The 15,890-nt window shown below is 44.7% G+C and overlaps 1 protein-coding gene across 2 annotated transcripts in view; it reads right to left on the reverse strand.

Moving 5' to 3' along the window:
- MEGF10 (multiple EGF like domains 10) overlaps positions 1 to 15,890 on the reverse strand; it is a 156,211-nt gene that overhangs the window by 113,441 nt on the left and 26,880 nt on the right. For both annotated transcript variants that reach the window (XM_075600409.1, XM_075600419.1), the window contains exons 2-3: positions 5,229 to 5,359; positions 3,863 to 3,964 (exon numbers count right to left, since the gene is read on the reverse strand). In XM_075600409.1, the coding sequence (XP_075456524.1) occupies positions 3,863 to 3,964; positions 5,229 to 5,341 (215 nt within the window). In that variant the 5' untranslated portion in view covers positions 5,342 to 5,359. The remainder of the gene's footprint in view (positions 1 to 3,862; positions 3,965 to 5,228; positions 5,360 to 15,890) is intronic.

Raw genomic sequence — 15,890 nt, forward strand, 5'->3', positions numbered from 1 at the left:
AAAAAATAGATTATAAGCTCATCTGGGCAGGGACCTGTGCCTGCAAAATGTTTCTGTAAAGCACTATGTAAAAACTAGCAGCGCTAAACAAAAAAATTATTATTATTAATCAATTGACCCATTGATGACCACTCTCTACCTTGGGCTTACCGCTTTCTCTCTCTAACCTCTTCTTTTGGCCTTCAACAGTGGACTGCAGCCAGCACCAACAATTATGGCACTACCTAGACCTGGTTTTCACTAAAAACTTTTCTCTCTCTGATTTCTCCATTTCCCCTTTTCCTCTCTCTGACCATCACCATCTCATTCTCTCTCACCCGCTTCTCCCCTTCTCCACCTCCATCTACACCTCGCTTCTGCAGAAACCTGCACTCTATTAACCTACCAGCCTTTGAGTCCACTTTACGCTCCTCCCTCTCTCAGCTCTGCTACAGACCCTAAAAACCTGGTTAGGAACTACAACTCTGCCTTATCCTCCTCTCTTGATTTACATACCCCGCTTTCTCTCTGCCGTCCTCGCCCTTCGAACCCTAGACCCTGGCTAAATTCCCACACGCGCATGCTGCATTCATCCACTCATTCCTCTGAACGCCTCTGGAGGAAATCTCACACTCTCGCAGACTTCACTACAAATTTATGCTATCCTGTTTCAACTCTGCCCATTCTCAAGCTAAACAAACCTACTTTTCTTCACTAATCAACACGCACAAGTCTAACCCACGCCGACTCTTCTCTGTCTTTGACGCTCTACTCAAACCACCCTCAGCTGCCTCTTCTTCCTCCATCTCACCTCAGGATTTTGATGACTATTTTAAGGAAAAGGTGGAATCCATACAGTACGTCAGAACATCCCGTCTGTTTCCTCCTCCCACCCTACACCCCTTCTTAACTCTCCTCCTGCCTTCCTTGACTCTTTTTCCAATGTCTTAGAGGCGGATGTATCACTGTTGATCTCCTCTTCTCCCTCTACCACTTGCTCTCTTGACCCCATTCCCTCCCATTTCCTAAAACCTCTTGGTCCTACTGTAATCCCTATACTCACGCAGATTTTTAACTCCTCTCTCTACTCTGGTACCTTCCCATCCTCCTTCAAGCATGCAACAGTTATACCATTACTCAAAAACAGCAAGCTTGACCATACCTGCCTTTTAACTATTGACCTGTCTCCCTCCTGCCCTTTGCCTCTAAACTCCTTGAACGTCTTTTATTCTCTTGCTTGCTCCATTTTCTCAACACCTAGTCTCTCCTAGATCCTTTACAATCTGGCTTCCGCACTGCTCACTCCACTGAAACAGCCCTCACTAAAATAACTAATGATCTCCATGCTGCCAAAGACAGATGTCATTACACTCTGCTCATATTACTAGACCTCTCTGCAGCATTTGACAGCGTGGACCACCCTCTTCTCCTTCACATGCTCCATACTCTTGGTATTCGGAACAAAGCTCTATCCTGGATCTCCTCTTACCTCTCCCATCGTACCTTCAGTGTCTCTTCTGCTAACACCTCCTCCTCTATTGATCTCTCTGTGGGAGTACCCCAGGGCTCTGTCCTGGGACCTCTTCTCTCTTCTCTGTACACACTCTCTCTAGGTGACCTAATAACATCTCTTGGGTTTAAATATCACCTCTATGCTGATAACACACAAATTTACTTTTCAACCCCCGACCTTACACCTGCTGTACAAACCAAAGTTTCTGAATGTCTCTCTGCGATATAATCCTGGATGGCCCTCCGCCGACTTAAACTTAACATGGCAAAAACAGAGCTCCTCATACTTCCTCCCAAACCTGGCCCTACTACCTTCTTCCACATTACTGTTGGAAGTACCATCATTCACCCAGTAGCCCAAGCACGCTGCTTAGGGGTCACACTCGACTCCTCTCACACATTCTCCTCTCACATTCAAAACGTTTCTAAAACCTGTTGCTTTTTCCTCTGCAATATCACAAAGATACGCCCGTTCCTCTGTTGCTTGACTGCTAAAACTCTGACACAGGCCCTCATTCTCTCCTGTCTTGATTACTGTAACATCCTGCTGTCCGGCCTTCCTGCCTCTCACCTGTATCCCCTACAATCTATCCTAAACGCTGCCAGAATCGCTCTACACTTTCCTAAATCTGTCTCCTCACTTTTAAAGCCTTACATTCTTCTGCCCCTCCTTACATCTCAGCCCTAATTTTTCGCTATGCACCATCCCGACTCTTGCGTTCTTCTCAAGGATGCCTTCTTTCTACCCCCTTTGTATCTAAAGCCCTCTCCCCCCTTAAAACTTTCTCACTGACTGCCCCGCACCTCTGGAATGCCCTTCCCCTCAATATCCGACTAGCACCCTCTCTATCCACCTTTAAGACCCACCTTAAGACACACTTGCTTAAAGAGGCATATGAATAGCACTGTGGATAATCCTGGACACGTTACATAAAGCTTGGCCCCTGCAGACGCACTTACCAGAACTCCCTCCTACTCTCTCTGTATGTTCTCCCTACCTACCAATTAGACTGTAAGCTCCTCGGAGCAGGGACTCCTCTTCCTTAATGTTACTTTTAGTTCTAAAGCACTTATTCTCATGACCTGTTATTTATATTATTTGTTATTTATATTATTACCATGTGTATTACTACTGTGAAGCGCTATGTACATTAATGGCGCTATATAAATAAAGACATACAATACAATTATCACGGGATATCTTACAGAAAATTATTTAACCCCTTTGATGCCTCTAGCTATCAAAGCATTGCAAACAAATTACCTATCAGGCTCCAAAAGGTGTTAACATGCAACATACAGTACACAACGTACAAATAACACACAAGAAGCATAACATCCATACGGTACATGTAACATTAAGCCTTTAATAGCCTAGGTGGCCACCAGAGTGCTGCCTGAACCCCGCCCTTCAGCATCATGGAACACTCCTGGAGCCATCATGTAACATCATCAGACCCCTGATACAGGAAACAGAAGTGGAGGGACTCCTTGTTACGCTTTTTTCTGCCACTTATTTTCCGTTTAATCTGCTATTTCGGCAGGTTCCTTCCTTACACTAACAGTGATATCTATCATGATGATATCATCCTTCACATGGGTCAAGAAGTTTCTTTTGCATCAATATGTATGAAATATATGAAACTTGTAGATGAGTCTCTCGCATCTGACACTGATGTGTGGATTACATTGATGCAAAGACAATCAACAGTGTCAGAGACACAAAGTTTGATACATATTCGTCCCATTATAGTATTCGGCCATGTATTTCCTTCCCTAGCACCTTCTGCAGGTGTGACAGATGTTATTGCTCTCGTTAACGTGACACATTTTCTAAAAAAATAAACAAACACGTTACATATTGTGCGAGTTAAGAAAATTACACACTTGATGTGCTGCGTTAAAGAGGCAATCCAAGGTGGCAATTTTATTTATATATATAGGGTTGAAGCAGGGGGTCTCCGGAGCTGAACTCCATTCATTTCAGCTCTGGAACCCCCTGCTTCTGGACATACTTACCTGCGAATTAAGTGCTGGTAGCAGCTCTCTCAGCAAGCAGGGTTCACATTATGTCTGTTGTTCAGAGATCTCATGCCCTGCTAGCCAATAGGAAGTCGTGACATCATCTGTGCAGCTTCCTATTGGCCCATGTGACGCGGGAGTTTCACACTGTGTCTCATTAACGCAAATCAAGCAAAGTTAACCCAAATACACTTTGATACACTAACACACAGGAACCTGTTGTGACATTGCCTTATAATGATGTAATTATGCCTATCTCCAACCTTTGTCTCTATGTTCTCTCCCGTTCACTGTGCACTTCTATCTCAATAGTGCAGCTTATGAGTTCTTTACAATAAGCAGGGTTTACCTGTGCCTGGTACATTTAAACCAGTTCAGTATGTCTGTGCAGCTGGTGTAATAAATCTGGTCAAACGGATGTGCGTAGGATTCCTGAACTGTAACTGAATAGCTGTGAAGAAAAAAAAAAAAGGAAACATCAGATAATACAAAGATACGAATCGTACTAATAATCTATTTGCTAGTACTAATAATCAACAGATGATTTTGGTGTATACCTCATTAACTTAGTGGCATATTTCCACCATACTTTCTCCCCCTCCAAATGTGTCTTCATAGAGTCAGTAATATATTTCATATGCTAACTAGATTAATGTACAATAAAAATATAACATTCTTTCTCAAAAAGCCAATGTATTCTGTATTTTGTGTTTTAAAGCTGCAGTTCAAGCTGCCATTTTAAAATATATATATATTGTTTCCCATTCAATATGTGCATCAATACAATCTGCACACTGACAAGTGATTAGCTAAGCTGCAGATTGATCGATCGCTTGCACAGCATTGTGGGCAATGTAGTCCTGAAATATGATTGACTGAGCAGTTACTAGATACAATTGGTGCACTGCTAGAGAGAGGGCAGGGCTCAAGTGCCAGAGCCTATCAGAAGGGGAAGGGGCTGTCACTTTGGAAATGCTTCCTACATTAGAAACATTAAAATTGTCTTTAAAAAACATTTTTTTTTAAATGCTACAAGTATTTTCTCATAGTATAGGACTGATTTATAAAAAAAAACACACATGTAGGATATTGCTTGAACTGCTGCTTTAACCCCTTGGCTGCCAAATGGACCTGTGGCACACTGCACCCTTCTCTGCCTGCAAACAGTAGGCAACAAGCTTTACGTTTAATGGGTTCCATGACAATGAGAACTGCTATAATCAATTCCCCACCATCCTATCCCCTATTCCCTGCCTTTCTCCAATATATACCCCAGAGAACTGTACTCTTTGTTACTGGCAGAGTAAGCACACCAAAGATGACAGGTAGAACAGCAGATAAAGGGTATAAGAGTAGAATTTGGAAACAAGGGGAACTGGCATCGCATGTGTGACCCACAGCAACACACATGGCTTTATTTTTTTACTGACCTTTTCCCACTAATCAACCTACAGGAAATGACATAACAGATGGAAAGTAAGGAAGGACTTCATAAGAGATGTTTATTCTGATTTCTAAATGTGAAAGTAAATTTTGATTCCGTTGCTAAATTAACGTGATTGCTATAGTTAGTGTGTGTGCCGTGACTTTGATTTTTAGTTTTTTATATTGTTTTGAAATAAGTGTGATTGTAGAACCCAAATACAACCCGTGTGGCACTCTATTTGTAGCATAAGACAAAAGCAAACTTTACATTATACTAGAAGAAATCTTACCTTTCCCAGTGGCTGCACACATTTGGATCCTCAAGATTCAGAGATAGGGACATCCCAACCCAGTGATACAGAATCAATGGAAAGAGTCCAAAGCAGTGTAAAGAAAGGACCATCTTCTCAGATTAAACAGCCTGTGTGAAAAGACAAAGGGTCACCCATTATAATGGCACCATATCCATGCAGTGTACCTATCTAGTCTGTAAAACGTGCTTTTTCAACTAGAAATATATAAAATACATGGTATCAATAAAACAAAATAAAGGCAAATTTAAGGACTATAGGAATAAAAAACACAATGTGTAAAAACATAAGATCATATTTACTGGACTGCAATATAGTAGTTATTGGTCATTAATACCCATTCAAGTCACCGGCGGTTTACAATCGATAGTTGCTAAAGTATGTTAGTGAATAGACCACACAGAGCTGAGGTTATATCCTGAATTGAATTTTCTGCATTGCACCTACCTTCTTCACTTCACTTCACTTCACATATATATATATGGTCAAGCGTGTTGATTAAATAAGTGTGTCTACTAATGGGAGTCAATTGGTGCTATGAGGTGGGTCAATTAGGACATCTAAATCCTGCTGGCAGTGGTCTGGGTTTATGATTATTCACAAAGAACAATATGTGAATTTACTCACAATGTAAATATTGTGTAACAAATTGAGGTTGTCTGATTTTCAGGGAAAGAAAGAAAAAAAAATATATATATACACACACACACACAATATTGATTTCTTTCCTTTTTATTGGGATTAAGCACATCGCACCATGAGAAGAAGTTTCAGTAACATGAAGTTTGAACAACATATCAAACCGTGTCATGATGGTTTTGTCTGTCATTATCCTTTCCACCAAGTATAACTTAAAGAGCAGTACACATTAATTTGTCATTGTGTTGCAAACAGCTAACATTAGAAACATTATATGACGTATTTACACTTTGTGGCATGATCACAGTGGCAAACAAACTGCTGCAAAATGGCTTCTAACTTTTGAGACTACAAAAGAAGCTGTACTGAGCTGTTTTGCACGACTAAAATCAGCTTTTTTAAATCAAACTCTTAATTATTTATAATTTTTACTGCTGCAAAATAATAATTATTTTTTTACACTGTATTTTGTATGCTGTCAGTATTGTTTCAAAAGTTCTGAAACTGCATGGCTGTCTATTAACTCTGTTACCCTGCGCCCAATACATCCAGGCTATGTAAAATGATGTGCTTGATGGTGTAAGATACAGCATGAGTTATTTCCTCTGGCAAGTGCTTCCCGTGACAATTAGTAAATACAGACATACCCCACATTAGCATACGCAATGGGACCGGAGCATGTATGTAAAGTGAAAATGTACTTAAAGTGAAGCACTACCTTTTTCCCACTTATCGATGCATGTGCTGTACTGCAATCGTCATATACGTGCATAACTGATGTAAATAACATATGTGTAACAGGCTCTATAGTCTCCCCGCTTGTGCACAGCTTCGGTACAGGTAGGGAGCTGGTATTGCTGTTCAGGACGTGCTGACAGGCGCATGCGTGAACTGCCGTTTGCCTATTGAGCGAGATGTACTTACTCGCGAGTGTACTTAAAGTGAGTGTCCTTAAACCGGGGTATGCCTGTATTTTGCATACATAATAGTAAAAATTGAATTAAAAAAAAAATGAAGCATATAACCGAAATATGACCTTGCACATACTTTTACACTTGCTGCTTTTTCAAGGACTTCAAGGAAATTAATAGGATTCGATTACAGGTATTTTTTTTGGGGGGGGGGACAAAGGTAATAAGAAACAGATATTGGTGGGTACATTTATTTCAGTGGATCTTTCTGACAAAATGAATCTGATTTTGGACAAATCCATAGCGTTTTGTGGCTGTGTGTGTATGTGTGCGTGTAGCAGGTGTGTATAGATATGTAAAACATACAGTGAAGTGCTATGGAAAAATAACATGTCTAACAAGTAAAAAAAAAACAGGACTCCCAAATTCATGTAAGAAAATGTATACATACATGAGAATATTAACAAAGGCCAAATAATGTTGCAGTTTAATATTGTACAGTTTCCCAAAATATCACATGAAACCTTGACAATATTTGGGAGGACATTATTTGAAGTACTTGTTATGTACTGTATAACCTTTTGAGAATCAAGTGATACATTCAAGATGAGTGAGAGCTCAGAAGTGTTCTTCTAATGTCTGGCATGTGTCAGGGTCTCCTAGACCTCCTGCCTAGCCATAGTTCTTTCCTTGCCCACCGGGTGTGCTGCTGCTTTCTGTTTGCTCTTGGTTCCTCTGTCAGTCTGTCTTCTTGTTGCTCCTCTCTCTGTCTTATAGTTCTGCTTCCTGTTTGTTCCCTTGCCTTTGTTTTGAGTCAGACTCCTATGCACATGCTTCTGTCTGTGATCCTGATCTGTTCCTGTACCAGTCCTGTATTTGATTCTGTTCATAGTAAAGGCCCTTGCTGGTAATCTGGCTTGTCCCTGTTTGTTCCCCGGTCTCTGTCCCTGCTCCCTGGTCTCTGTCCCTGCTCCCCGGTCTCTGTCACTGCTCCCCGGTCTCTGTCCCTGCTCCCCGGTCTCTGTCCCTGCTCCCCGGTCTCTGTCCCTGCTCCCCGGTCTCTGTCCCTGCTCCCCGGTCTCAGTCCCTGCTCCCAGACCTGTTCCTGCTCCCCTGTCCTGTTCCAGTCTCCTCGCTACCGACCTCTGCTTGTTACCCGACAACGCTATCTGCCGCCTGCCTCGGACCCCTGCTTGTTACCCGACTACGCTATCTGCCGCCTGCCTCGGACCCCTGCTTGTCACCCGACTACGCAATCTGCCACCTGCCTCGGACCTCTGATTGTGACCCCTACTACGCTTCTGCTGTTCGGCCACCGAGAACCTACCCACCACAGGAGTCTCCCGTGACAGAAAACAAAGGCCACTTCTGGATCTCGCCGGAACAGATTCTCTGCCTTCCTACTTTTTTTTGTTTTTTAGAAATCCCAGTTGGGATCCTGAAGGTTTTGTTGCTGCAAAGCTTTCTGCAGGGTTTTTTGTGCCACTTTCTCCCTGAGAAGAATTCCCTTCGCCATTTTCAGACTTTCATTACCTGGACAAGGATTGTCTCTGCATTGTGGATGGGCCACTGCAGATTTTCAGACTCACATTTATATTTAAGACGGTTACCTTGATTTACTGCTTTTCCTGGTTGGACCACTGCTGTTCACAGGGTTCTCATTTCACAAGAGTGCTCCCATTATTTTGTTGCTGCATGTTGTGATTTTTTCCTGCAGTCCTTCCTATGATTGGTTCTAAGGCTTCAGTTTTACCTGCAAGTTCCCCTGAAGTTTGTTTCTTTGCAACCTATGATATCCCTACGCCCGATATCTAAAGTTTCAGATTTAACTGCAGGTTTCTCTGTCTGATATCCCTACGCCTGATGTCAAAAGTTTCGAATCTAACTGCAAGTTTTTCTGTAGTAGTTTCCTGCTGTCTATGATATTTCTATGCCTGATTTCTAAATATTCAGATTTAACTGCAGGTTTCTCTGTCTGATATCCCTACGCCTGATGTCTAAAAATTCAGATATAACTGCAGGTTTCTTTGTCTATGTTTTTTACTTGCATTTACAGTATGCTATCTCTGTGACTGATGCTAAGGTCTCAAAATGTCAGCTCTCCTATCTTGTGTCTCTGTGTCTAATATTTCTGTTTTTCATTCTAATGCTTCTGCTTTAAAGACACATTTCCTCTTTACTGGTTTCTTGGGAAGTGTGGTTTCCCTATGTCTGAAGCTATGGCTCCCACTCTGAAAACAGTCTTGAGCAATAAATGTGAACACAGTACCACTGATTCTTCTGAACTTCTCAAAGCAAGGAAGAAGAAGAAAAGGAAAGGAGATATTACTGTGCAAGTTGCAGAAGGAATTAAGGATGAACCTTTAACCTCAGAACCTTTAACCTCAGAGTCTGCATTTGATGAAAAAGATATGCTGCAGCTTAAGACAACTCACAGACTTATCCCAAGAATAGTGGAAGAAAAGAAAGATGTATTTAATCAAGGAAAAGATGCCCTAACTCAGACACTTCAATCTGCATGGAAAGAGATTCATTGTCTTCATGGACGTTTAGATAAAGAGCAAGAAGCCAAGGCTGCACTACAAAGCTGTCTATCCTCAGCAATTGCTAAGTGTGTTCTCCAGGAGAAAGAAAAAGATCAGTTGGAGAGGGACAGGGTGATCCTGTCAAGTAAGCTGGAGAAGGCCTTCGCTGATAATGCCCAGTACCAGAGTTTCATGGCTCAAGTTGGCGTACAGCTGGAAGCCTCTAAGGAGAAGAGTTGCTACTTCAACACAGAACTATGTTCATTGAGAGAGATCTTTGAAGGGTTAAATAGCAGTTTTGAAACGGTAACCCAAGACTGCAAGAATCTTTATGTCCAAGTCAGTGAAGGAGATAAGAAACTCCATGAATTAGGAGAGGAGAATAAATAGTTGGCCCAGGAAAAGTTAGACGTGCAGACAGCATTGCAGAATGCAGAGAGAGTGCTGCACGAAGAACGTGTCTCCCTAGAGCAGCGCACACATGCAGAAAATATGCTGCAGAGTCAGCTGCAAGAATTGCGTACACATCTGCAGGACACGAAGGAGAAATGGGTGAATGCTGAGGAAAAGCAGCGAGTTCTGCAGGAAGAAAGTTTCCAGACTGCCTACAAAGTAAAGATGCTGCAAGAGTATTTGAATACCCAGTGTGTCCCCACAGAACAGCATGAGGAGCTGAAGGCCACACTGAGCATAACAAGAGCCTCGCTGGAGGAGGAGCTTAGAGCCCAGGTGACGATGTATGAGAAGGAGCACAAGGCGGTCCAGAAACCGAAGCAAGAGTTAGAGGAGCACAGACACTGCTCCATCCATACCAGCCAGTACACCCACGAGAAAGAGACATGGAAAAGACAAGCTGCTGAGACCCTAGCAAAGGAATTTGCAGAGCTCCAAGACGTGATGAGGGATGCATGGAAGCAAGCTCAAAATGATCACAGTGAAGAGATGAAAGCCCTGAGAAGAGAATTGCAGGATGCACTCAACCAGGGGTCTCTCGCTGAGGAGTTGAAATTGCAGCAATGCCTAAAAATGGAAGAGATAAAGCTAGCAGCTGAACACACATCTCAGCAACTCACAGCGCTGCAGGCGCAGATCGCTGAGCTCAAGACACAGCTTGCCAAAAAGGAGGAGAGAGAGGAGGTGTCCGTCTGTCAAGTGGCTGGCCTGACACTGCGCTATGAGGTCAAAATGGCCGATGCCTGCAAATTATTGGACCACACAGCCCGTGATAAGGTCTGGCTGCAGCTGGAGCTGGACAAGGTCCGGGAGAAGTACCAGCAGCTGCAGATCAGAAATAAAGAAGATGAAACACATTTAAGCTTTACTCTGAGTCAGCTGGGAGATATGGAGTCACGACTCAACTCCAAAGAAGCTGAACTGACAACTGCATTGAGTTGGAAAAGAAGTGCAGAAGGACAGCTTCAAGAGCTGAAAACTCAAATAGCTGGTCTTAATGAGAATTTAGGTGATACCACAAAACGGCAGTCACAAAAAGAGACCACAAACTTAATCTCCCCATTGACTTGTATGGAGAGTCTGATGCATCCGTTCCTAAGGCCCATGTTCCTGATGTCCATGTCCCTGTGATTAAGTTGAATGTACCCATTGGGAAGTTCCTGATTCCAAAACTACAAGAGATATGTTGGTCACAAAAAGAGACAACGGAAAGTGAACTATATGTCCCCACTGATGCATGTGAAGAGCCTGATGTATCTGTTACCGATGCCCCTGCTATGACGTTAGACGGATCCCTTGTGAAGTTCCTTGCTATGCCTAATGTGCCTGATGCTGATGCCTACGCTCATGTGATGAGGATAAATGCACCTCTCACAGATTTCCGATCAGCACTTGACGTACACACTAAGTTGGCCTTCCATCAAGGTTTCCCTGAAGAGCCTGGAGGGTTTTCCGGAGTCGTTGCTGATTACTATGTTCCTGCGAAACATGGAGTGTTGTCCGAAGGCCATCGTGAGTCGGCTTTCCATCAGGGACACCCTGCTAAACCTGGAGGGTTGTCAGGAGGATCTACTGGCTCCTCTGCTCCCGCTGTGAAGACAAGCGCACGTTCTTCCGTTTATCTACGGCTATCTGATGTGTCCTCTGCTGAGCTTGTGACCTACTCTGCAAAGTCAAGCTTACTGCTCACAGATTCTCTGGCGTTTGGGTTGATGCATCCTGACATTCAACTGTTCCGAGAATTGAATTCCTCTGTCGGCTTTTTGATGGACTTTTCCAGTCAGTACCTGTGGAGTACCCTCTGCCCGCTGACAAACCACCAGAGGTGGGTCACCTTGAGTCCATTTTTCATCAAGGCCTCCGGGAAAAGCCTGGAGGATCGTCCGGAGAACGCTCTCGAGAGGGGGGAGTAATGTCAGGGTCTCCTAGACCTCCTGCCTAGCCATAGTTCTTTCTGTGCTGCTGCTTTCTGTTTGCTCTGGGTTCCTCTGTCTGTCTTGTTGCTCCTCTCTCTGTCTTATAGTTCTGCTTCCTGTTTGTTCCCTTGCCTTTGTTTTGAGTCAGACTCCTCTGCACATGCTTCTGTCTCTGATCCTGATCTGTTCCTGTACCAGTCCTGTATTTGATTCTGATCATAGTAAAGGCCCTTGCTGGTAATCTGGCTTGTCCCTGTTTGTTACCCGGTCTCAGTCCCTGCTCCCCGGTCTCAGTCCCTGCTCCCAGACCTGTTCCTGCTCCCCTGTCCTGTTCCAGTCTCCTCGCTGCTGACCTCTGCTTGTTACCTGACAACGCTATCTGCCGCCTGCCTTGGACCTCTGATTGTGACCCCTACTACGCTTCTGCTGCTCCGGCCACGAGAACCTACCCGCCACAGGAGTCTCCCGTGACAGCATGAAACTGTGGGATGTAGCTCACATTCCCTGAGTAAATCCTCATGGCACGGCGCCTTGTCATCTTTGGATCTTTTGCTTCCTCTTTGTGTCATTGAATTGGATGCAGAAAACAAAATTGAAAATGAAATATAATTTTGATCTGCCCCTTGATCAAAAATGTGATTGCATTTGCAATCAGTCCAAGTAGTACATTAATTGAAACCTCATTAACAAGATCATACATACTACAATGTGTAGCCCGTGCTCGAGGCAACAGTCTGAATTAAACCACTTAGCAGGTAATTTAATATATCTCAAAATTGGCGTTCAACTAAAAAGGCCTTAATTGGCTTCCTCCAGTTTGTGGTGGTACAGCCCATTGGAAGCTCTCTTGATAAACAGAGCTACACAAGATGATGGTGGGCTCATACAGGGGGAAGCGGGAGAGGGTTTACTAAGTGAAGTCTGTACCCTGGTAGAGTATGAAAGCACCTCACTTAGTGAAAATATATTTCAGCCATTAGCTGGCCTCAACTAAGACTAAATGATGAGTGTTAAATGGTCTGCTCTGAACTTCTGACCTCAGGAATGTGATGCTTTCTGTTTAATGAAATGTTACCCTGTGTTGGCAGACCATTGAGTAATAAAACATCAATAAACCCTAAGTTAACTTCATAATTATATATTGAACATTGTTTTTTTTTCTACTGTACACTCGTGTGTGTCTTGCTCCAAATATGACACCAATAAATTCAAGGTACCATTTCATCAAATATTTGGACATATTTGAATTGTCCAAGCTGTAATTGTTGAAGTTTAACAGAACAGAGATGGACAATGGTTACAAATAGCTCTCTGTTAGGTAACAAGATCCCTTTTAACAGAAAAAAAAGTTTGAGTCTTTTCATCAGCATTTGTGTTTACTCGTCCACAAATAATACCCAAAGTGGTCCAGTCAGGGAGAGGAAATGAGGAGATCTAAATAATTTGTAGGGGGAAATCAGGTTAAATGTATTTTCAACAATGCAGCAAGCATTTATTAGCCGAAGGATTTGCTCAATGTGGAGTGCTGGGTGCAATTCCAGGCCAATTCATGTGACTGAGCCATAATACAGCATACAGCATGCTAAGGCTTAACACTGCGTAGTAAATCTGGCCATGAAGCTTCTTAGTAAATGAATGTGCAATTCAATTTTAACTTTAGTCACTTAGTTGAAGAAAAAGTTTCAAGTTGCTATATGTTTATGGCCTTTATACGTATTTTTCATATCCTGATGGCTACAGCATATTTTGGGGGCCAAAAACAAACTAGAGGTACCTTCCAGGAAATTCCTTCGTCGGGAGTTGGCAGTCCCTATTTGTACAAGCTGCAGCATACCAACCGCCAATGCTCCTATTTCTATATGGAAAGACATGGTACATTGCAAATTATTAAAAGGTGCAAAGTAATCCAGTAAATTATCCAGCTGAAATCATAAGGAAACTTCAAAGTTACAGTTAAAAATAGCAAAATGTGTCTATCTTAAAACTTTCTTCTTAGGTGCATCTACTATCTACTATATATTTCTGAAAGCACTGTATGTCTGCATGGCCTGTGTCCCTAGCGGCAATCTCATTGGTCCCTTGGCCTGCCCGCCCCCGCACACCTCTCATTGGCCTGAGGCGGAGTGACGGGCCAAAGGACACACAGGGACACACAGGGAGACACACACACACACCTCTCTCTCTGTCCTCTCCCCCCCCATCACACTCACCTCCCTCTCCACTCACCTCCCTCCACCTCCTGCTCCACTCACCTCCCTCTCCACTCACCTCCCTCCCACTCAACTCCCTCCACCTCCCGCTCCACTCACCTCCCGCTCCACTCACCTCCCTCCCGCTCAACTCCCTCCCCGGCGCGGGGACAGGCAGTGGGCAGGGCAGCCTGCCGCTGCCTCCACTCACCTCCCGCTCCACTCACCTCCCCGGCGCGGGGACAGGCAGTGGGCAGGGCAGCCTGCCGCTGCCTCCACTCACCTCCCGCTCCCTCCACTCACCTCCCGCTCCCTCCACTCACCTCCCGCTCACCTCCCTCCCACTCACCTCCCTGGCGCGGGGACAGGCATTGGCCAGGGCAGCCTACCACTGCCACGCGGCACCTAAGATGGCGGCGGACGGAAGGACCCCTTCCTCCCTCGCGGACTAACTAACATGGCGGCGGCCAGAAGGAGAGGTGAGTGTGTGTGTGTGTGTCACAGCGTGACAGTGTGTGTGTGTGGGACACTATGTGTGTGTGTGTGTGTGCGTGTTACACTGTGTCTCAGACACTGTAGAGTGGGGACCAGAGCTACACATGGGGGGGGGTGGGGCGGTCAGGAGCAGAGAAAGATACAGGGGGAGTGGAGAGGAGGGACCCGTCAATTTAAAGCAAACCAACCCCCCTCCTGTCCACTGCCCCCCCACTCCTGTCCACTGTCCCCCCCCCCCTCCTGTCCACTGTCACCCCCCCTCCTGTCCACTCTCCCCCCCTCCTGTCCACTGTCACCCCCCTCCTGTCCACTCTCCCCCCCTCCTGTCCACTCTCCCGCCCCCTGTCCACTCCCCCCCCTCCTGTCCACTCTCCCCCCTCCCATCCCCTCCTGTCCACTGTCCTTTCCACTGTCCCCCCCTGTCCACTCTCCCCCCCCTCCTGTCCACTCTCCCCCCCCCCTCCCATCCCCTCCTGTTCACTGTCCTTTCCACTGTCCCCCCCCCACCCGGCCACTAACCCCCCTTCCCCCGGCCACTGTCCCCCCCTCCTGTCCACTGTCCCCCCCTCCTGTCCACTCTCCCCCCCCCTGTCCACTCTCCCCCCCCTGTCCACTCTCCCCCCCTCCTGTCCACTCTCCCCCCCCTCCCATCCCCTGTCCTTTCCACTGTCGTCCCCCCCACCCGGCCACTGCCTCCCCCTCCCCCCGGCCACTGTCTCCCCTCCTGTCCACTGTCCCCTCCTCCTGTCCACTGTCCCCCCCCTCCTGTCCACTGTCCCCCCCCCCTCCCCTCCTTCCCCCCCCTCCTTTTCCCCCCCTCTCCCCCCCCCCCTTTTCCTAGCGCTAAATGTAACTCACGGGCAACGCCGGGTCTCTCAGCTAGTACTTTATAACAGTGGTTACCAAAGTTGTTTTCACATTGTGCACCCCTTGCTAGACAATATTAGATATTTAGATATTTTACAATATACTGTATAATAGGTCCTCGAACCTGTATCTCACCATAATGACTCAGCATACAATGCAGTCAGGGACTCTGGGTAATGACATGCAAATGAGCTGCGTGTCACATTTAGCTTCTTACCCAGTTTACATTGTGCACCCTCGGCTAGAAAATATTTGCTCCGCGAACCCGATTAATACATCTTATTGACTACTTATCAGACTATAAAAAAAATATGAATTTACATCTTCAGTAACAAACACTTTCACAATGTCACTGTCATTGTAAATGCAATGATGGTATAATAGCATTAATTGTATTCAGGCTGTTTATAACCAGTTTTCAATTAATGTATTGGTGCTGCTTACAATGAACTTTAAGCTCAACACATTTAAAAGAATGGATCATTACAAGTAGCTTACAACCTACATTTCTTTATCAAAATCTACTGGTAACACGTTCAGGTTTAAGGATTGTCACTGTACTAGGTAGATTTAGGGAATATCAGAGAAAGATGTTCCCTTTTCAAAATGTACTGTAAGGAAAACAATTGAATTTGAAGTACTGTAG

Source organism: Ascaphus truei, chromosome 1 (genome assembly GCF_040206685.1).
Source record: "Ascaphus truei isolate aAscTru1 chromosome 1, aAscTru1.hap1, whole genome shotgun sequence".
NCBI classification, from domain to species: Eukaryota; Metazoa; Chordata; class Amphibia; order Anura; family Ascaphidae; genus Ascaphus; species Ascaphus truei.